General features: G+C 37.3%; 1 protein-coding gene and 1 pseudogene across 3 annotated transcripts in view; one reads left to right on the plus strand and one right to left on the minus strand.

The window, feature by feature from the left end:
- Window positions 1-20,600: 20,600 nt before the first annotated feature.
- On the minus strand, window positions 20,601-22,003 carry LOC122663383 (annotated as a pseudogene).
- A 1,568-nt stretch (window positions 22,004-23,571) lies between these two features.
- The window catches only part of LOC122661906 (protein-tyrosine-phosphatase PTP1), a 46,763-nt gene continuing 46,275 nt past the window's right edge, over window positions 23,572-24,059 (plus strand). For all 3 annotated transcript variants that reach the window (XM_043857419.1, XM_043857417.1, XM_043857416.1), the window contains exon 1: window positions 23,572-23,895. In XM_043857419.1, coding sequence (XP_043713354.1) covers window positions 23,695-23,895 — 201 coding nt within the window. In that variant the 5' untranslated portion in view covers window positions 23,572-23,694. The remainder of the gene's footprint in view (window positions 23,896-24,059) is intronic.

Raw genomic sequence — 24,059 nt, forward strand, 5'->3', positions numbered from 1 at the left:
AACCAAAACTATGGAAAAAAATCCTATCTGGTGAGTGATCAGTGGAGTATATGATTGCCTTCTTTGAAGGAAAACATTTTCTCACTTTTATCACTCAAAACAAATCTTCTTTTAATAATAGGGGACCAATCCTTAACAACCAATGAGACACTAATCTTTCTATAATCTTACATGTGGAAGTTAGGTGATAGTCCAAATGGAACCAGGTGGTCAGAGTCTCACCCTCTTTAATGGGGGTATTTCCATTTCCACATACTTCTCCACTCTTGTCTATTTTGGAACTTCAATCACTATTGTTTCTATATCATGAATATGGTTTGCATAGTGGGAGATAATTAATAGAGATGAAGATATATAATTTTCGTTTGCAGGTGGCATGTTTAGGTAGTTTCCATTTGGTAATGGTCTAGATTTGCCACATCATTTCTCCACTTATTTGTTAAATGGATAATTTTCATATTACAGATAAAGGTCTATTCAAGAATTTTCATTTTTCGAGAGTGACTAAAAGTTTTTAGTTTGTTCATGAACATGTGAAAAATTCTCAGACATAATGAGGTTGTCCTTTTTATTTTTTGTTCGTAAAGGGATAAAGTTATTTGTTCGGGAGTGCGGCTTATGCCAGTGCTCCTTTGAGTCTATCTCTTTCCTCTCTTATTTGAAAAGACACTTCTACCCCCTTGTTTTAAGGAGGAGAGAGATAGACACATGGGAGTGTTGCCCATACAAAAAACTATTTCTCTTTTTAATGTTGTCATGCAACATAAGTTACCTAAACAAAATATCATAAAATGTACAAGTAGAGCATCCAATAAAGTAAAACCACATAAGTACATGGAAGTCCTTTTTAAGGAACTGTACATATTGCACCAATATCAACTTCAATGCTCCATTCAAAACTGATAGAGATAGTGAAAAGGAATTTTCTTCCAATACCTTCTAGTTCTGTTGATGTCAATAATTATACATCATTATAACTCAAATGGACTTTATTAAATTCACTAATATGAATGGCTTGCAATCCATGTTGAATGAAAATAAACAAGTGTGATCAATTAGGAACCAATCAAAAATTAATTACAGCAGTTAAAAGGGAGGTAAACACTCACCCATTTTATTAACTTTTTCAGCTTTGCTTAATCATCTAGATTAAATTATGAACCAAACCACTTGATGATGAGATGCTCATTCTAGTTCTTGAAATTATAGTATTAATTACATAATCCAATCATGAATAATTTCCTCTTTCTAACCCACCTATAATTTATCAATCACAACCAAAACTTTACTGGCCCATTCAAGAAGTGCTATAGAGAGAGAGAGAGAGTGAGAGAGAGGTGGTTTCAATGATTGCAGAGGAAACACTGGTGTGAGTGGAGTGACTGAAGTCTGAGAAGAAGGCAAGGTCCTTTGAGAATATTGGAGAAGAAGGGCAGTGCTCTAGGGGTAAAAAATTAGAAAAGGCATTACTGTCCTTTATCTGATTTGACTTACCCGAATCATCAGGTTTTTCGTTTTATGGCATAAAAAGGTAGATTTACTAAGAAAAGCCCAAATTACAAACATTGTTCAGCAAGTTAATTGAAGATGATTAGTTCTGGCTTTATGAGCTAAAGCATGAGCCAAAATAGTAAAGTTTCTATCCTTCTTCCTGGTGAGTGGTGACACTGCCATTTGGACCTCTACTTCCTCTGGGAAATTCGCCTGGAATTCCATACGCCAGCACGGTCCAGAGGTCACCGGGTACAACCTTATTTGGGCCCTAGCATCTCACCCCCGGTTTTCCTTCATTGCGTGGCTCACCATCCGTCATGCCCTCACCACCAGGACTAAGATGGCCCAATGGGGAATTTCGACGGAGCTCTCTTGTTTTTTTCTGTAACTAAGGGAGGGGAGGAATCAACTGATCACTTGTTTTTCGGATGTTCTTATACTCTCTGAAGATCTGAAAAGAGATTTTACTTATGTGTGGATACAACCGTACACCTCTCAACTCTTGGTCTGGGAAGATTCAATGAGTGACTAGCAAAACCGACACGTATCCCTTAATACGATATCAATACTTAAAACCATGGGCGAAAAGAAGCCCGACCCATTATAAACGAAAAGACCCACAACCTTTGACGGTTTAGCCGTTTTATTTTTGTTTCCCTGCTGCGACTGTCAAAATTTGAGAACTGCGGTGGGGGCTGTGGGGCGACGTGACACTTCTTTCACTTTTGGTCTTTAATTATGTTATAATTAATACGCCTTCATTGCTCATAAATGAACAAGAGATTAGCCCGTATCGCCCAAAACTTAAAACCAATGACGGATGGACAAATATAAATCGAAACGGACCAGACCAGTCTCACAACCATCTCCCATTAAAGTAATAAATTTCACTCTCTTATCTTCTGTAGTATTTTAAATTTTCTATACTACCCTTTTGACGTATCCTACATCTTCTCCCCTCCTTCGCAAACCCCATAGGTCAATGTCGATCCTCAATAACCACCCTCTCCATCTCCCGTCTCCCTTGTTCTCACTCCCACTCTCCCTTCCCCTAGGGGTGTCAAAAAAGCCCGCTCGGCCCGAACCCGCCCGAACCCGCCCTAAGCCCGGCCACGACCCGACCACGATTTTTCAGCCCGAAGGCGGGTGAGTTTAGAAATAGCTTGACCCTGGCGGGTCGGGTCGGTGCGGGATAAGGCCTCGGGCTTAGCCGAGCCGACCACTGTATTAATATAAGTATATAATACTATATATATCTAAGACAAATTAAATAGGAAAAGACGAAAAAGTCCTAAGGGCAAACCCTAAATGGCTAAATCTCTTTACAATTTCATTTTCTATCGAAGCATCCTAACGCTTAATGGCTTAAGGGACTTAGGGCGCCGCTCGTTGCGGTTGCCTTCCTCTTCCTCCTTCCCGAGTAGTGAGTAATCGGCTTAACGCCTTAACCTCAATTCGTTGCCGGAGATGTCGCCTGCCTTCCCTACTACTAGGTAACTCTGCACTCCACATAATCACATCTCGGGTTCTCGGATCTTCCCTACTACCTGATTTGGGGTTGCTTGCAATGATAATGTCGATAGAATGAGCCTTGAAATGCTCTTGCTGCAAAGTACTCCTTGGCAATGTACATCTGCATACCAAAAGCCTTGGTAATTGCAGATAAAATTTTCAAATGCTGTACTTTCCTCTTTTGGAAGGCTTGAAACGATTTCTTTGTACCTCGGAATGTAATCTCATTTTCTTCCTCTTCTTCTCTGGTTTTGCTCACAAACAAATTTACTGAGGAAGAATAGTCCGCCATTGTTGGTGTAATAAGGTTGGTTTCGATTTATGTCTAAAAAGGGTACTATTGTGTCGTTAAATGATTGTTGTTGATTTCAATTTATAGGCCTGGAGTAGTCATGAAGAGACTTGATTTGCGGTGGATAAGGGATAAGGAATCGGGCTTCCCTTCCCTTCCCTGGAGCTGCACTCTGGATTTTTCTTTGTTTTTGGTAGAACCTGCACTCTGGATTGAAGCACGAGATATGCGGTTAATTAATTTCCAAAGATATCATTGAACTTTTAGTCTTTTAGGAGAAAGCTTTTTGTGATTTGCGAAGCTTTTGAAGCTTAATTAGCTTTCGAAAGGGATGAAATCGCAACAGAGTGCCGCCGTACGGGCTTTGGATCATCGATCTCTATTCCTCTCTTTCGTTTTTTCACGTCGTCGGCGTTTTGCTCCCCCGCTCGATCGTTCAGGTTTCGGACTTTTTTCGAAACTTTGGCAGGGTCGGGTCAGGGTTGAGGATTTCTTGGCCCTGCCAGGGTCGGGTCAGGGTCAGGGTTTAGGTTAAGGCCTCTAGGGTCAGGGTCAGGGTTTAGGCAGGCCCGGCCCAACCCGACCCATTGACACCCCTACTTCCCCCTACCCCCAAACCGGCCTCCGGCCAATTGTATTACTTTCGTTTCATTTGATCGTAGAAATTAATTCTAAAGGGTAGCCTGTGCTCCTACAGTTTCGAAGTTACAAAAATATTAAACCACCTCGGAAATCTACATGGCACAAAAGCCAAGGTTGAGGTACGAGGAAGAGGGATCCAACTTGTAAAAAATATAATATGATGTAACCTGCATATCTGTAATAAAAAAATAAAATAAAAGAAAAAGATCTCTATTTATTTGGTGGTGTTTCCCATGCCCTTCGACAGACAGGGTACCGTGAAATGATACCTCAATCCCCTGAGAAGACATTTAAACGTGCCTTCTCATTTGCCCAGAGACGTTTATGTTTTATCCATTCGATCAAGTAGAGATCTCTTTATCTTATATATAAATACTAAAATACATATTACTCATGTGTATTGACATCTTTTACGTCAAACACATAGACACATGGAAGAAGATACCTTATTTTATTTTATTTTTTGGTAAAAGAAAATACCTTATTCACTATTGGTAGTTGGTACCCACCTTCTTGAAAGTTGATGCGGTCTTCAATGTTTTGAATTCTAAATGTTTTATTTTCCATTTGGATCTGTTTAGAATGAAACTTGATATCAGAATAAGGGATTTTTGGATTTTTTTAATCCACAAAAATTCAGCTTCATCTAAGTGAATTTCACCATATATAAGGCAATAGATATTAAGAATAGACTAATTAAGTTTTCTTAAGGCCTGATTTGATATGATTTCTATTTCAATTTTGGATTGATTTCTTGAAATAGTCAATAAATAGATTTTTGGTCAAAAAATTGAAATTGTTTTGATTGTATCAATATAAAATATTTCAAGAATTAAAAAATCCATTTGATAGTTCAAATCCTAAGAATAGATTCTCTATATTTCTCTGGGAAGGATGGTGGTGGTGGCGGCGGGGTAGTGGTGGTGGAGACGGTGGTGGCAGGATAGTGGTGACATGGAAGTAGCGGTGGTAATGGTGGTGGTGACAGCGATAGCGGTGGCAGCAACAATGGTGGCGGTGGCGGTGGTGGTGATGGCAGGGTAGTGGTGGTGGTGGTGGTAACAGGGTAGTAGTGGTGGTAGTGGTGGTGGTGGCGGTGGCAATAGTGGGGGTGGGGTGGTGATGGTGAGACCATTAGGAGAAGAAGGGTGGTGTTTTATTTTTAACATGAAATTAACCATGTGTTCATTCAAGTGCAAGAATGCTAAATCAAATGAAATAAGATGCAAAAATCAAATTAAACAATTTCAGAAATAGAAATCACCCCCTGAAATTGAAATAGAAATCATACCAAATCATGCCTAGTTTGTGTGGATTAGGAAACCCTTACACTTCTATTAAAATTTCAAAACAAAGAAATAATTAACTTTGAAACACATATATAACATCCTTAGTTCCAATTTACCAAATAAAAACGAGAAAAGAATGCTACCTGGTCGCATGGTCCGTGTGGTTCCATGTGATTCCAACGTCTAAATATAGAAGTACGCGAAAGTACCATAATGTCCCATAGAATCACATAAATCTAATCCAAGGCAATACTTGCCGGAACACTCCCATTGGCCAACACTCACATGCAGTCTCTAGAAGCTCAGACACACTACCGGTGTAGTGTAACCTAGAAGTACCCACTATGTCTATCTCTCTCTTCCCTCTCTTCCCCCTCTTGGAATTGACCCCCTTACCCTCTTCTAGGATAATGTGCCTATCCCTCTCCCAAATCATAAAGTACATACATTAATTGAAGAAAGAACATGGGCATGTGCTGACGGCCCTGTTACTAATGAATTAATAGGCTTCGAGAAGGTTTTTACATCAATTTACATAGCAGGTGGCAGCATGTACTGAGTTCTAATCTGTCACTTATATGAACTTCATATTTTGCAACATGCCTACGCTCTTGCTATACCATTAGCCAAAAGAAGTACGAAAGTTAGAGACAAAACTTTTAAAGTAAACATATGACAACTAATGTTATTTTTTAAAGTAAAATTATAAAGTTATCTCGTCTTTGCAAGGATCCATATAACTGACCTCATTTAATTGAGAGAAGACTCGATAACAATAGTAATAGTAGTAGTAATTGTTTTTTTTAATAGATAAGTATGATTGTATTAAGACAGAAAAAAGAAATAAAATACAAAGGATGGCAGCCCTTACCACCTGCCCTTAGACAGGCCTAAGAGGAGAGGGAGAGCTCCAGAGACACCCCGAGGACAGGCCATCGGTAAAACAGCCCAACCAATAGGGGCAACTACTCAATGAGAAGGGGTCCGAAAATAGGTTTTCCGATCAGAATAATCCTTGATCAACTCCACTAAGTCCGGGGGATAGAAAACAGATTCCCCATCCCCAGTATCAATAGCTGCGACAAAATCTGCCAGTTGGTTGAGCTCCCTCCAAACATGCCGAATCTCTTTGCATTGCAATTGCTCAAGTAGAGAAGTGATACGGTCCTTAAAAATCTGCATGCTCCAAGGACAGCTCACTGTCCCGTTCAAAATATCCACTGCAAGCTTAGAGTCAGATCTAATAAAAACGCGGTGGAGATCATTATGAATGCATAAAGTAACTCCCTTAAGGATAGCAAGAAGTTCCATGCCAAGAACAGATTTGTCTTCTCCCTTTCCAGCATAAGCCATAATAGCAGCCCTTGTGTCATCTCGAATGAACCCACCATAAGAAGCTCTGTCAGCCGTCAAAGACCCATCACAATGAAGGGTTGTCATGTGAGTAGGAGGTCTGAACCAAGCACAGGTTTTTTGAATGATAACCTTCCAATCCACCCTAATCCCCCAACTGTCTGCAAAGAACTGATTTCGGGGGTTTTGGGCAACCGAAATGGAGAAGACAGCACACTTAGTAGCCACATCAAGCCTAATAGCCTCAATAATCTGATCATATGACATGACCTTGTTTCTAAACAGTCTTTGATTTCTTTCCCACCAAATATAATGCACAGTAGCACAAAAAGCCAATTTGAGATTAATGTTCATCTTGTCGTTTGCACAGCCCAAATTTGAAAGCCAAACAATAACATCCTGGAGGTTGGTGGGTCCCCCCACCCCTTTGTTGTTGTTGTTGTATATATATGACAACTAATGTGATTTTTTACTTGGGGAAAATTTCATTTAGATGGTCTAACATGATAAGTTTCTTCCAATAACTCACAATTTCGAGTGAAACAAACATTTGGTTTTGGCTAACTCGCTATTGGATTAGTTGTGATAAGTCATGTGCTAAAGCAGTGATTAGGATAGCAAGTGATGATATGTTTGGCATCAATGGGGACACTGGACGTGGACATACATGAATATATATGACCTTCTTCTTGCATGCTTATAATGTTATATATAGAGACTTCAATAATAATGGTGTACGTATGTAGTGGACTGTTTCCCCCAACATATAACCATTGTTCATGTTACAAACGTGGATTAATTATATATACATGCATTGTACGTTGCCTTTCTTTGTTGGTGTGTTGGGAAGCTGTATATGTACGTTTGTTTCTTTTTTGGGGGGCCATAAAAGAACTTGGGTGACATTAGACATTACGTTGTATCCCATAACCATAACATATCTAATGCTTTATCCATAGTGGCCATTACTAGTGTCCACATCTGTATCTACGTGTCATATTTTTAACTTATAAAAGACCTCAAAGAGGTCTTACTCTAATGCCACCCTATATTTTTTATGGATGGAACGAAACTTGAGATGATTTGATGGTTCGATCTCAAGGAACCCATCCCTGATGTGGAGTCTGGTTAAGATCTTGGAGTACGCAAGCTTTGGGTTGAATGCGATTCTTTTTCAATTTTACTATTATTCTCTAGAGGATTAGTCTCCTAGTTATACAAGCAGAGATGGTTCGCGCTCATCTCATATTTATCTTTTATTGAATGGAGGATCACTCACTGCTTTAGAGATGCTAAACACTATAGCTATTTGATTTCTTGGTCAAATCTGCAGCCAGACAGCTAGACTCATGTACACATGTGCTGCTTCTGCCCGCAGTGCAAAATGAGCTGGTAATCAATGTCCAATACAGGCTGCGGTTTCGCTTTTCATGATGTATTCGGTTATTACTACAAGACCTTTGCTGCTATTATTGCAGTAGTAGGTTCGGTTTCTAGCTCTTTTTTTTTTTTTTTTTAAATTAATGCAAAAGCCCCTAAAACACCTCAAAGAGGGGGAAGAGGAGAATATGTAAAAGCCTCAAAGGATAGAAACTATTGAACAGTTCTCAAAAGGTCCTCTGGTATCTGTGCTTAGGTTGTTTCAGCCTATTTCTGTAAATTTTTTTTATCTATATTATTTAATACAAATGACTTGACTTTATAGTGGGGAAAAAAAAAAAAAAAACAGAAAAAAGTATTAGTTAATGCCTTCAACCATTCAAAAGAACATTTTCTCATGGTTATTTGCCTATGTTTGCTAATAAACCAATTAAGTTATTATCTTAATCAGCTAATAATTGGGTCGTTAATCATGAAGTTAAAATTATCTTAGTTTCTCGTTGGATTTGATCAACATCGCTAAATCAATTAACTTATTGTTGTCTTTTTAATATTCTTTCGTTAAAGGTCAGCAAAGAATATATTAATGAATAAGATCAACCTATTGTATGTTGACTAGAATTCTCTCTCGTTTGAGAATCAATATCGCATCTGTGTTCAAAGTGGCCATCAACATCCACAACTCAACATCTGGTTTTTCAATTAACCAAAGGACCAATACTAGTTACCATGCTTTTTTAGCGGTACTGGCATGGCCGCCATGATCTACCATCAAGAAGATGCATTCCTTATCAACCAAAAGTCTCCAATTTGTGGGTTTCATGTGTCAACAATTATACCCAAACTAGTAATTAACCATGAGAAAACTAAAGGAAAACAGAAATTTAAATAAGTAAAAAAAAAAAAAAAAGATCTATTTCTCATGTGGGGCTGCCACAATGAACTTATTTGGGGATTTATTAACAACTTAAGCTGATCTATTATGCTAAGCTTTATCATCAAAATGAGCTTACCCTACATATCCCCACATATATATTGCCTACAAAAACTCAAACTAATATGTCCTATGTTACCACCACGTTGTAGAAAACCCCATTAAAACGGGAATGAAAAAAAAAAAAAAAAAAAAAGAGTTTTACAGTACGGGTTTTAAACGGTAAAAAATTATAAATGGATGATCAAATAAAATGATTAAAAAAAAGAAAACAGTAAAAAAACAGAAAATAGACGATACAGGTTTTAAACGTTTATATTTCAAAAAAAAAAGAAAGAAAGCATTATTCTCATATAAATTGATAAATTTTTATTTGAAATACATGCTTTTAATTTTGGTGTCCATGCACTGACCTTGAGTTGAAAGTGATATCATGAAAAATGTACTCGTTCAAGTCATATTTATATCGATGAAAGAATCAGGCCGATCAAAGTTCGGGAGAGAGAGATATGGTCAGTTAATTAAGTCATTGTTCAACAAGTTCAAGGTCTTAAAAAATGCCGAAAAAACGAAAACATGTTTTAAACACATTTAAAACGGGAATGCTTTAAAATGATAACAAGAGGAAATGCGCTTAAAACTCCATTTTAATCACGTTTTTGGTAATAGATATCTCAACCACTCAAACGATGCATTTCCTTGTGAACCAGAATGGTCCAATTTGTGGATTTCATTTCTAGAGTTTTGAGTGTGAATCAGCTGTGTCAAATCGATCAAAATCGAGATTAGTCACGACCGATTTCGATACGAATTGAGTGATTCAACAATCCGATTCCCAATTTTTAAAACCACAAACAACACAAACAATATTCAACCCAAAAAAAAAAAAAAAAAAAAAACAACACAAACAATAATATATGAAAGTTTCCCATCATGTTTGCAACACAAAAATGAGTGGGATCTTGCCGGTATATATATATAGTTGTTGTCACATCCATACATGTATCCAACCAAAAATGTGGATTTCAAATGCTGTAGTACCTAAAGGAACATTTTTAAGAGGGAATATTATTAGAGGGAACAGAAAAGTGATTTTTTTTAATAAAATGCTTGCCTCCTTATATTAATATTCTCCGTGTGTTTATTCCATTCCAATTGTATTACTTTAAGCAATAACTTGCTTTAATTTGAGTATTCTTCACTTCTCTGAAGGTTCCATTTGTTTTTAGACTAAAACTGTACCAATAAATATATATATATATATATATATACATACATACGTAGAATCAATATAAAATTATAAGATATTTATTCAAAAAATTTGCTTTTGTATGAGATTTACTACGAATTAAGTGAAGCATAAACAAAATAGGTATCAAAAGTGACTTCTTTTGTCAAGGGGGACACAAGTAATCAAGCTTAACTATACATAAATAGAAAATAAGATGAAGAATGCATGAACATTTGTTTAGTTGTTTTTTTGCTTCCCTGTAGTTTGATGTTAAATTCTCTTAGGCTTGCCTTTTTGGCTTCTGTGTTGTACTTTGCTCTTTGTTCTTTGTTATTTTCACAACAAAATAAAAAAGAATTCAATTAATTACAACTAGCGAATTAAATTCTTATGAAAAAAAGGTTCTCTGAACGGACCATGGAGGGTACACTAGTACCTTCTCTCTTTATCCCATGAAATGATCTCTCCCAATTCTTATTTACAAAATTAAATCCTCCATGCGAATAAAAATCAAACTCAATGAAGTTATGCGTGGCTTCAATTCTTTATGGAAAAAGGTTCTTTGAGCAGACCATGAAGGGTACATTAGTACCTTCTCTCTTCATCCCATGAAATGACCTTTTCTAATTCTTATTTAAAAAATTAGGAGAAACGTTCTCTGTGTGGGATGCAGGGGGCCATGCCGAGACACATGGAGGGTGGAAATGACCGACGCAACCCCCTGAATGGTAGAAATTCCACCCCCCCAATGTGCCAATGCATGGGCTCTCATTGGCTGCTGTGAGCCGTGTGGCCCCTATGTCCCATGCAGAAAACACTCCCCCAAAAAATTAAATCCTCCATGCGAATAGAAATCAAACTCAACGAATTTATGCAGTGGCTTCAATTCTTAATGGTTGGGAATTGAAGCACTAAAATGGAGGATGCAAAAGGCCCATGATCCTTAAGTATAGGGGTGTCAGAGTTGGGATTGAACCGGGTAAATTGGCCTGAACCGAGCTGAAGTCTTATTGGGCTGGTTTCGGTTTGGGGGATTACAACTTCAAAATCGAATCGAACAAAACCGAAAGAATCCGAAACCAAACCTAAATCGACTCAAAACTCGGACCGAAATTGAAACCAAACCGATCTACCTCGATATGAAACCGCTAACAACCCGAAATCCATTAAAAATCATATTTTTGTTATAGTTTGATATAAATGTGTACGGTAAAACCAAACCCAAACCGGATCGAAACCGAAACAACCCTATAACAAACTGATACAAGAAACCGATGTAAACCCGAAACCAAACTGAGCCAAAATCGAACTTTCCTTGTTGGTTTGGTTTCAGTTTCACCATTCCCACACCGAAACCGATTCAAACCGACCGATTGACACCCCTACTTAAGTATCTCTAACAATATACAATTCCTAAACCTAAGCCTGGTACGGATATGCCATGTCAGCCCTACAAATGGTAGAAAACCTCTTGCACTGCAAACTTCAAACCATATAATTAAAACCAAAAATCTTGGGCCAAATCCTTCCTCAAGAACATATATACATGGAGGTTTATTCTTTTCACAAGAAAAGTTTTTTAAAAATTCTTTTAGAGTATGTATATATGTGTACAATAGACAAGTTGATACATTAAGTTAAAAATGGAAATAATTTATTCTTAGGTTTCTGCTCTATTGAGCTAAGTTGATTCCTTGCTTGATTGGATGTAAGTTATTAAAGGTAAAAGATGTGAACATCCTTTTCCCACATCATCCCAACCTTTAGGGTTCAAGCATGAACAATTAGGTACTGACATGGAACCTTTTTAATATACACAATTAATCTGTGCCATTTATAATAGTTTAGAGATCAAGATTAGAATATAAATTCCTTAAAGGCTCTCCAGGGGCAGACTTTATCCTCAATGTGGAGACATATAAAGAATCAAATTGGTGATGTCAACAAAGGCCATAAGCCATATAATATGAATCCCATAAAAGTGAAACATATATAATCATGTATCTCAAGATCCCAACTAAAGGGATCCATACATATATATATATATAGAAGGTCTAGTTTGTCTCATTAATTTAATGTGATTTCATTCTTTTATGGTTACCTTTCCTAAGAAATGATCAATGTTTTTGATTGGGTTTAAGGGTAGCTAATTAATGTCTGAGCCAATCCCTGAACACCTGTTAAGAAAACAATGCCCAGAATAGCGATTTGCGGAAGAAAAATGAAAAAAAGAGAAGAACAAGCAACAGACAACACCAAAAATTTACGTGATTCACCCTCAAGATGGGAAACTACATCCATGGCCAAACAATAGAACGAATTTCACTATTCTCTGGAAATGTTACAAAACCTCTCCTCCAGTCCTCTCAGAGATAAGAACATTATATAGAGAAGCCCTAACCCGAGGGAGTATAAAAATACCTATGGACCCAAAAATTGCCAAACCGGATAGGATCGGACCAAAACATAACGTATATCCCATAATATACCGTTTTGAAGATCTCGACGAGCCCAACACAACGCCTTGCCTTGCCTCTAGCCAGGACGTTTGCCATTTTTTGGCAATTCGAGATCATTTCGAAGCCGAAATGGCCCTCCGAAGATCTCAACCGCACATTCTGGACCGAAAATCAGGCTTCACCAATAACACCAACCCAGCCCAAACCTGAACCCACAACTAAAACCGGACCGGCTGATCCTGATTGTTTCAAGGTTAGCACTTTTTTATTTCCCCTATTGACCCACTTGATAAAGGGTCAGTCACAGTTAAAATGTTTGGCCATTATCCTTTCTGGTTGACCCAACACAGATGGATCAAATGACATATCACCCCAACTTAAGCTGGCCTGGAATGAACTATAAGGGTTGAGAGATGTTATGGGTCTACAAGAATTCTAAAACCTTTTAAAGAGTACTAATACTCTAATAGTGGTCCACTAAAGTTTCTATATGATGTTGCTTGTCGGGCATCTTGTGTAGGATTTGCAACCAGAGACAGAAGGTATTTATTCTCTTCTAGCACCACTTAAGTTATAATATTTATATATATTTTTTTCCTGAGGAAACTACTTTAGTATTTATAATGTATTAAAACTAGCCATAGGACTATTAGGGACTATAGTAGTACAGGATTATGTGATGATTGATAAACAATGCGCAGTGAACCAATTCTTTGGCACTTAGGGTGACAAGATTAAATAAGGCTCTACCTCCCTAAACTATAGAATAATTGGAATCTAGGTTGGTTATGGTGTAGCTAACTTTCTTCTGTAACCAGTACCAAAAAGGATGAAAATAGAAAAAACCCACTTTAATTTCCACTGTTGCTTACACAGAAAATAAGAGTTTTTTTCTATCTTTTTTAGAAGAAAAATTAATTAATTAGGGAGAAAATAAGAAGGGAAAGCTTAATTATCAAGCTTGCCAAATAAGATTGATATCCATAGAGGTACCTGCTTTTGTGGAAAAGGGTATTCCCCATAACATGCAAATAAAACAAGTATTAGGATCAAGACTATATTTAATTAAAGGCATAACTATATAATTGTTCAAGTTTGTCTACTTGTAACTTTATTAAAACCTTTAATTAGACTAGGGGAAACTCTCTTAATCAATAAATTAATTTTCTTCCACTCATGTACCTTCTTTTATTACTCTATAAGTCTATTTGGAAAAGAACTTTAAGATTCAAGTATCAGCCCATAAGAAGCCCATTTAAGATTCAATGAAACTTTATATACCAACTTAAAGTTTGCTTCCTCCACTTGCTCAAGGGGCTAGAAGTTCTCAAGCTTTACAACTGAATCAGCTTCCTTCCCAGCCTCCATATACTCATTAGCAAACTCATGCAGAATCTTTAGATAATAATTCAAATTTGATAAAAGGGCCGGGCTGATCTACGCTGGGCCGGGTTTAAACTTTCATGCCAACTGACCTGAGATCACTAAATGAATGGAGGACATTTATGGTTAATTCCAGTAATCTTGGACGTTTAATTATGGTCTAATATGGGTCATATTTGGGGTTTCATGGTTAATAGCATCAATTTAGGGTTTGCAATCCTTGAAATTGGCTTACCCAACTCATCTTCTCTTACTGGCCTGAACCTAGCCCACAGAATATGTGGGCTGGGTTCAGGAATGAGAAGCTAGCCTGTTTATGATTATATATCAGATCCTATTGAGCTAGTTTATAGCCATTGCTCTAGCCCAACCCATGCCCACCCAAGGATTTTTCTTTTAATATTTAATTAAATTAGATTGACATCTTATACGCCAAACTAATAGTACATGTAAATATGCATAAAAAAAAATATATTTAATGAAGAAAAAAATAAGGGGACCCACATATTTTGAGTATTGTTCATGTCATCTCTCACTCATGTCTCAAGCTTTAATTCAATTGGATTTCACATGTGCTAAAATAGAGGTTTTGTAGAAAAATAATTTATTTAAAAAATTAAAATTTTAAATTATTGAAAATAGATATATTAGTGCAACACGTAAGGGGAAGGTCATGCAATTAAAATTGAACACGGATTTGGATTTTTTTTTTTTTTTAAAAAGTAAAAATTGATAATGTGTACAAAATTTTTCCGGGGTTAGGATGACTCTTTTTTGGCCCTTCTTTGACACTGGGAGCAGAACTTACACCTGGTTGTGGTCCTAAAAAAAATACTAAAATGTATAACTTATCCCTCCATTTGTTGGAATGATGAGATCAACAATAATCCACCTAGCAAAAAAATAAAAAAAATAAAACCACTAATGGAGGAAACTACTCCTTCATTGCTAATGATTAAAGCCTTTCCCTTTTGTTGATTATTCAACATTTTTCTTAAATACATGAGAGGAGGGGAGGGAAGTGAGGCCTTCTCAGGTTTTCTTTATAATGGAAAGGAAGTGATCCAAGAAAAACAAAGGGATCAAAAGTAGTGGGTTCCAATGAGTGATAATATTTATTGTTTGGTTTTTTTTTTTTAAAAACAAGTAGTAAAATACTGATAATGGGTTTGACACCTGGTCAATCAACCCATATCTCAGCTGATTTAACTTCACTCAAATTTGGGTAGACTAGTGATAGATTTGATGTATTATATTTTTGCGCTTTTTTAGTATAACACATTTTTTTTCTTCTTTCCAACGAAGGTAAATCTTGTCGTTTCATATGTCTATTTCGAAAATATGCAATTTTGCAATAAAAAAAAAATCCATGAGTCAAATAGAAAATTAATTTGTGGACTTGACTCAATCAAATCAGCAAGACTTGATAAAAAAAATCACGGAGCAAACCCGTTTATTGCATTAACTTTTCAAAATATTATCTTCTAAAATTTTTATTCTTCTCATAAAGTAGAGCTAATTTTTTGATTTTTTAAGTGATTGAGTAAATGCTGAGTGATCAATAAAATCATGAAGCCTAGTCATTAAACAACATGTACATGCAAAAGATTAAAACAAACAATTTCATCTTTTTTGAAGCACATTGTAAAATGTAGAAATTGCTGTGGAGACCACCCTCTTTTTTAATGTTTTTATTTGTGTTATTTACTAGAAAAAGATATCCATTAACAAAACAAACACAATAGCTATACATATTAAGGCCAACCCCCTCTCATGGTGTCCCCACTTTTCCACCATTGTTGGCCCTTGTTTAGGTTGCTTTTGATTTAGAACGAGGAAGCTGCATGTGAGTGGAAAGTACTATGAAGGATGATGATGGTCTCTTTAGTAGTGCCCTTTTCACTATATGCTCTTATTAGGCATAGCAAAATAGTAAAAGTTTTCAAGAAGATCATTTTAAGATTTATAATGTCAAGCTAAGGAAAGATTGGAAAAAGAATGTTAGGGCATTTGGCTTGGAGTGTAAATTGATGTTAAAGGCTATACTATGATCAGTTAAGCGTGGAGTAGTTAGAAGACTCTAAAGTTGGAGTTCTTTTTATTATTATTAATCCAGGAAGGACAGTTCAGACCTAAGCATGCCCTAAAGAAATTCCAAATTTCTTTCAAAAACAGTAGGCACTAGATTTTGCTTTGGAAAAGCATGAAAGATTAATCACATTGTTTCGCTCCAAAGTGAAATATGTTACATAAGCTTATACAAAAAACCGAAACTGCAAAGTAAACCACTTTTCATCTCTTGACTACACCTCGACCCCATTTCTAGGGCTCCTACTGATTTCGACCGATTCTTACAACGCTCTTTTAAATCGAACATTATTCATGTTTGATCTTCAATTTTTATCATTTTCTTTTCTTTTTTTCAGTAAAATAGTGGAAAATCAATATAATTAACCTCTTATAGCAAGATCTCTAAGTTTACTGAATCAAAAACTCCAAAAAAATCACAAGTGTAGAGAAAAACATTCCTTTATTTTTCCCGGTTCTTATTTCTTCTAGGGCTTCTACTGATTTCGGCTGATTCCAACCAGCTCCGGGCTGATTCTAACTGATCCGGATCGATGAAGGTCGATTCCATGTTCGATTATGGGTTCTTAAACCATGTCTGGACCTACCTACTGTTAGAATCATTGAAGGTGGCAACTCTTGCATTTTCAAAATTGTTGCCCTGATTCTAAGGTAGTTAATAGATGTATTATTTTGAAGGACTGGGGATGGGGATGCAGGCATAGAATAGAATTAGTACTTAATACATCTATGGATTGATTTACTTTCCTTAAGGAATAGAATAGGAAAGAAAACCTGAAAATTTTCATAGGTGTTTTATTAGGATGTAAAAGAAAAGTTCTGGAAAGCGTACTATACTTGTAAGTAAAGCATACAAATCTCATGGTTTTGGAGAGAAAATTTCAAGGGATCAAAAAGAAAATTTTGATAATCCCAAAACAATTGCAAATTTCAAAATGTTCTTTTGCCAGACAAGCACATAGAAACGAAAAACTTTTCCTTTTCTTGTCAGACAAACACAGCCTAAAGGTCTTTTGTCATTTTCCCCCCAAATTTTAATGCTTTTTTAAATGTATTGCTAGATTTTATTTTTTTTTGGTAAGAAAATGTATTGCTAGATAACTATGATAAGAATAGGCCATGTATGGTAGAACAGTATTACAGTAACTAGCAATAAAGAAACAAACAAGTTTGACAATGGTTAAGAGTAACAAAATAAGCATAATTCAAAATTTCAAACTATAACAGGTTAAAAAAATGAAGGCAGCTCTCCATTCTGAATGCTCAAGAACATGGCAGAATAGCAGAAAATCCATCTTCAATGCTAACAATTAACCAATAACTCACCTTCCAAAACAAAAAGAATAAGATTTCCTTCTATGTTGTGCAAGTGCAACCATGTCAATGACCAATACAAAGAATGAATTAAGGAACAGATAAAGGGAATAGGGAAGGTTGTAAGCTGGAGAGGTAAGTTAGTGCAACTCCGGAAAAAGGTAAAAAAAAAATTAGGAAAATTGATGCCTGAAAGGTGCCTAGAGAGAGAGAAACTTTATCTTCAATATATGAACATTTAAAGAATCAAATGTTTTTAAAAAAACTATGAAATATGAATCCACAAAAGTGTAATCATGTTTTTGGATCCTATCTAAAGTGGTTCATACATTGTAAGGATAACCTTTTACAGTCAGGTTAAGAATTGCAACCCTTTCCTAAATAGCAATGCCCATTGAAGTTTCAATCAGATTTTAACCAAAGACTGACATTATTAAAGTTCTAACTCCCTATTCTGTATAAGGAATGATGCTAAACCAATGGCAATCCAAAAAGATTATATTGGGTTCTCTGATGAGTTCAGACAAACAAATCTTCCCCCACAAATCAACTTATATGGTTTAAGGAGGCTCCTATATTAGAGCAAATCACAATTATTGGGAACCATAATTCTCCAAGTTCAAATTCATATATATAAAGATGAGATCCATAGGAAGCCCATGAAAATCCAGCTACTTGACAATCAAAGCCCTTTCTTGGCCCATAAGAAGCCCATGAGCCCATGAAAATCCAACTACTTGACAAAACATAAAAATCTCTCTTCTCCACTCTTGACAGCCGCTCCCTAGAATTAAATATTAGAAAGAGTGCTGTACATTCAAGGAGTAGCAGAGGATTGTACCATTATGGATCATATAAACACCAAACTACCCGAGCTGGATATGAGCTACTTTCCAACTGCCAATTTTCTTTGAGTCAGTCAATACCAAAAATAACTTCTTTCAGGTCTCACTCTTCACATTTCCTGCTCAACACACCCTCCACTCCAAACCTCTTACATAGTAGAAAGGAGATTCATTTATCAACCTGTTTGGCTTGAGACCTTTTTCTTTTTTGGGGGGCTAAAGGTCAGCAAAAGAATATATAAGAATAGAAGATGTACAGGATTAATGTCTAGGCATATCTAGAAGGAACAACGGAACAAAAAAGAAATTGCCTTGCACCTCACCTTCGGCATGGCTATTAGTGGAGCACAAGATAACCGATTTGACTAAAGGACAATCAGCAGAGAAACCTCTTGCCACATAAGCTAAGAAGAAGACCAAACTAAAGACTACATAATTAAAAGATGAAACGATATCTTGGTCTTCCTACAGAATCCCATACAATATCCTACTTGACAAGAGGATGAGCATCCCAAAAGAAAAAAGATTCCAAAAGAAGCTCCTTTCTTCACTAACAAGTCTGCTACAGAGTTATCCTCCCGATAACAATGAGTGATCTTCCAAATAATGGAATCCAAACAATACTGAAGATTTAACCATTTATTTTGGAATTGCCATTGAATCGATTTGTTGGCGACAGAGATAACCACAGCCAAAGAATCAGTTTCAATCCACAAGGAATGAAATCCCTTTTTTTTTTTGCTTTGAAACCTAAACTCACATACTCCTTCAGAATGCCAGCTCCTTCCAAATCAACTAACAAGTGAATTCTTCAATAACAAACATTTGTTCTCAATGACCCAATTAGTCTTCTTTTACTTGCAACAATGGGGCATTCTATTTCTTCTACCTAACAGGTATTGGCTATCTTGACAATAACTGTAGCTTCTACCTAAAAGGTACTAGCCAGGAACTTTTTTGTTTCTCTTATTACCTATAAATTACAGTAGAAGTCATGTAATTTCATTGCAGAAATGATCATTGATTCAACCTCATTACCAATTCCCATTTTATAGTTGTTCCCCATAAAATAAATCTATGCATTTTCTTTTGCGGTGGTAGACCCAAAACCCAAAATCACTCCCACAGAAAGAGAAAGCAACCAGTTGTGTGTGTGTGTGTGTGTTTTGGTGGGATGCACGGAGTTGGGATGATCAGCCAGTGGACCGAATTTCATGAGTTGAAATGCAAAAATGTCAGGAGAGATGGAAACCATAAAGGGAGCAGAAAGAACTCTTCAACAATAAGTTTAGTAGCTTTGAATTTAACAGAAGCTAGGGAACTCCATTTTTCTGACATGTATATTGATCCTGTTAGAGATGTGCCAACACATTCATTCAAATTTAATTACAGTATATCGTTTGCCTTCACCTATTAATCTTTTACAAACCATTTATTAAGTTTTCAGACAATATACTATTATATTGCACACTTACATTCACTAAATTAATTTACAAGCATATCAAAATAGTTGTACAGGAATTCCCACCTTTCGGATTTCCTGAATTTCCCAGGTCCAAAAGGAAATAAAAAGTACAGCAGTAATTAGGAACAATAGAATAAGAGCGCTTTCTTCAAAACAATATCAATGTCATCGTCCGTGTAACATAGAGTGGCACAGGAATGTCATCGTCCATTCTATTGTGATTACTAATGGGTCTTTAGCCAATATTCAATCAACAACACAAAGTAAGAGTGGGAAGAAGATAGAAGGATTAAAGATACAGTAATACATGGGCGTATTTTCACAAAATATTCTCTAGTCCATGACTAGGAAAACATAGTCAATTAAAATTTCAAAAAAAAATAATAAATAAATTTACAATTCAGTAATCAAATCATAATGTAACTAAGGAAAAAAAAGGGGGGAGGAAAAAGAAAACTAAAATGGATGCCACTAGGAGGGCAAATCCACCTGAATTTGGGCTCAAATTTGAACCAAAATGACTCAGGCAGGCCAAGCATAGGCACAGTTAGGTTCAAAATTTATCAATTTGCCAACCCACTCGTATCTGACTTGCACCCTTAGATGCCACTATCAATTGTTCAATGTTCCAATTTGAATGAGAGAAGGCAAACGCAAACTCACCACCATCAAATATGATGTTTTAACCTCCACTCTACGAAATATAAATCTTTGTTTCTCCTGGAAATGCCTTTCCCACTTCTTGAACAGTTTGATCACCCCTAGGATCTCACACCAGCTTTATGCCCTCTGTACGAAGTTGTTCTTCCAGAAATAGTTTTAGGATTTCTGTCCCCTCTTCTTTTTGAGTATCCTCCAACAGATCTTTCTTGAACAGAAGATCTCAAAGGTCTCTTCAACTCGACGTGGGGGTTCTGAATCATTCGCTCCTTTCCCAAAACAACACTACCATTAGCAGCAGACTCATTTTCATCTTCATCTTCATCTCATCATCATCATCATCCTCATACTCTTCATCATCACTGACATTCTCAGAGACTTGGACCATGATGAGCCATAAGACTCCTCATGTTGTTCTTCCTCACTACCATCATCTCCCTTGGTAGCCGCCGTCTTCCGTGCTTGCTGGCGACTACCATCCAATGTGCCAGCCTGCTTAAGCTGGTCCCTTTCCTTGTTCATAAGATGAATATACTGGTACCTCATACCCATCATCGGATGCTTCTCCACCAAGAGATCCCTCTTGAAAGCCTCCCTGAGAACCACAGTGTGTGTCCTAATCTTATTTGAAAGGTAAAAAATACCTGGTTGGTTAATCAAGGCCCTCTCAAACCTTGAACGTAGTCCTAGTTGCTCACCAAGGTAGAGAATGTGGTCTCTATCAGTTTTCTTCGGGACAAGGAGATGGAGGAGCTCATGCAATACAGCAACTGTCCATTTCTCTGCCTGATCACTCTTGGGCTGAAGATGTAGAGCATTCTCATAGGGTGAGATGTAAGGCAATTTCTGCCATTCATCGACCCACTTCTTCACCTTCTTCTCCGTATCGAAACTTCTAGAGAATTGGAGGGGAAATGTATGGGGCATCCCCTTCCTGTAAGGTGGGTCTGCTTTAGCCATGGCCCTCTTTTCCATGGTGGAGACAGCAAGCTCATCAATCCAGCAAACCAGCTCTAATGCAAGCACTTCAGAACCAGGTGATTTATCAGATGTAACACTGGTGACTTGGAAGTAGTCCGGATAGTCGGGGACAAGAGAGCGGACATAATCGTGTGGGAGACCGAGATCCCATCTCAAGCGATCAATGACATGCAGGGGAAGCTTATTGACTCTAGTAAGCATGAGCAACTTGATAAGCCGATCAGCAGCAGTTTGCCGGTGGTCCGGGTTATCATAGATTAACTGCTCATCTTGATCAAGGCTGAGGACTTCAGGGGTGAGGCGGACGTGGGGACGAACACCGGAACCACTAGGTCGGAACTCTTCAAAGACGGAAGGATGACGGCGGATGAATTCAATGGCTCGGTAAGGGAGGGAGAGGCGTTCTTTGTTCTCAGCAGCAACGGAGACAGGGAGGGACTTGGAAGGCTCAGACTTAATGAGGTTCTTGAGGGCAAGCATAGGCCTCAGGTTCTTCTCCTTCTCAACGGCATGGTCGAGCCCTCGTTCTCGAACCCATTTGATTTTTGCATCTACAAAGGTGCGGCAGCTCTGCTGCTGCTGCGGCCACTGTGGCCGGTTTCTTGCAAGGCACCGGAAGATCAAGACCATGGCTTATGCTCGTATTATTTTGATCAGTTCCCTGTCTTATCCATGTATGAGCTGTGTCCAAAATGCAACAGTTTTAGCCATGACAGCAAAAATATGGTACAGGATATGTTCAAATATCATTTGGCATAGTAAGTACAAAGACACCGTAAAGATTTATCCACAAAAAGAGAGGGGGAGGGGGGGGGGGGAATGTTAAATACAAATATGTTTTAAGTCTTCAAAAAATTAGGAGCAACACATGGCCACACAAATTTAATCACCATCAAAGCTTACTAAAATGGAATGGATGCACAGAATGGATTTAAATTCAAAATGAAAGTAATAAATATTAAGAGGTGGGAGACCATCACCAAGTATAGCAAGAAGGTAAGGGAATCAAACTCGATAACCACTGAAAGCTTGATCACGATCAAGGTGAAGAGAAATGCAAAGAGAAGTGGGAGACCATCACAAAGTATTTCAAGAAGATAAGGGAATCAAATTCAATAACTGCTGTATACAGAAACTATGAACCAGGTTAAACCTTGCCAAAGCATAAGTTATAACCAAATGTCCCAAGTATGTTACTTGGACAAACCCTCATGCATGAAAACGGGTGAAAGAAGAATGGCAGGTATTGAACAGCTTACTAAAATCAATAAGATTGCACTTGGACAAACCCTCATGCATGAAAATGGGTAAAAAAAAGAAGTGCAGGTATTGAACAGCTACTAAAATCAATAGATTGTGATAAGGACAGATTCAAGCAATTAGACAAGCAAAGAGATTTAGACCATAGTAAATTCAGCAGTGGGGAAAATACAGTATGGGATACATTTAAGGTTAGGATACTCTCTGAAGGACTGCTTTCTTGATAAGATAGAAAATAGATATAGATAAACTCAGACAAAAAGTAAATGCCACAATAAATAAATCATCAAATTAAAAACAGAAACAGATAGATGGTACCAACCAGTCTTCCTCTTTTCCATCTCGCATGAATAAACGCAACTAAGAAGAGAAAATTGTTCTTTATCCCTTGAAACATCTTTGACCCAAACATTTATTTTCCCAGCAAATCATGTGGTGTAAAGGATTGAGAAAGGAGGTCCAAGGTGAAGCACTTTAGTCGATTCATTTGAGGTTGAAACTAGGGTTCAAATAAGCGGAATCGGCAATAAGGTTGAAAACAACTGGTTATGAGTCAATCGAAATCGATATTGGATCGACTGAATCAGATTTTGGCAAGAGTCAGACTCAATCAATTTGATGATCTGACTCCGATTTTTTAAATCGTAGTGCTTTTTTTCTTAAAAAACAAAAAAGGAGCCTCGATGGGGAAAAACCGAAAAATCCACTCTTCTTCCCATCATGTTGACAAGTTTCAATCAACGGAACCCTAGAATCGGCCGTTCCAAATCGCTGGAATCCGGATCGATGACTACGAATTCCGTTTCCAATTTTGAAACCATGATTCGTAAACAATATGGATTAGTTTGGCCTTTGTTCATGTTATCATATTACTAAAACACCCTTTACAATCCGCTTTATTTAATCAAATTGCCCTTATTCACGTCATAATGTGAAAAAGGAATTGATGAACTAACAAACCGGTAACTCCAGCAATCCATTCCTGAGCTTCTGAGTTGTGAGAGACGAGAGAAAGCGTGGGAGACCGAAAGGAGAAAAACTCACTCTCGTACAGCTCCAGAGCGACGGGGAACTCTGTAGGCTCTCGCAGTCGCAGCCGAGGAAGGTCGGCAATGGCCGCCGCATCCGCAGGAAAATCTCCTACTAAAACTTCGTCTTCCTCTCCTCCCAATCCCTTTCATTTCCCTCCTGATCCGCCGCCGAAACTATGTCTTTCACCAGACCAGCTTAGGTACTGCTCTGAAGCGCTCTCTCATCTCAAGGAGAAGCGACGGATGCCGGAAAAGATTAGTCAGGAGTTCGAGCTCTTGCAGGTACGGATAATCCCACATGGGTTTCACCTTGTAATTTGCTCTTGCTGTTCTAAAACTTTGATGCAACACCGGTAATTGAAGTATCTTTTGAAGTCGGTGTGGTAATCCAGACCCATTTCTCTCCCAATTCGTGCTTAAGTGCTTAACCCATTCATTTAAATTTG

This window comes from Telopea speciosissima, chromosome 5 (assembly GCF_018873765.1).
Source record: "Telopea speciosissima isolate NSW1024214 ecotype Mountain lineage chromosome 5, Tspe_v1, whole genome shotgun sequence".
NCBI lineage: Eukaryota > Viridiplantae > Streptophyta > Magnoliopsida > Proteales > Proteaceae > Telopea > Telopea speciosissima.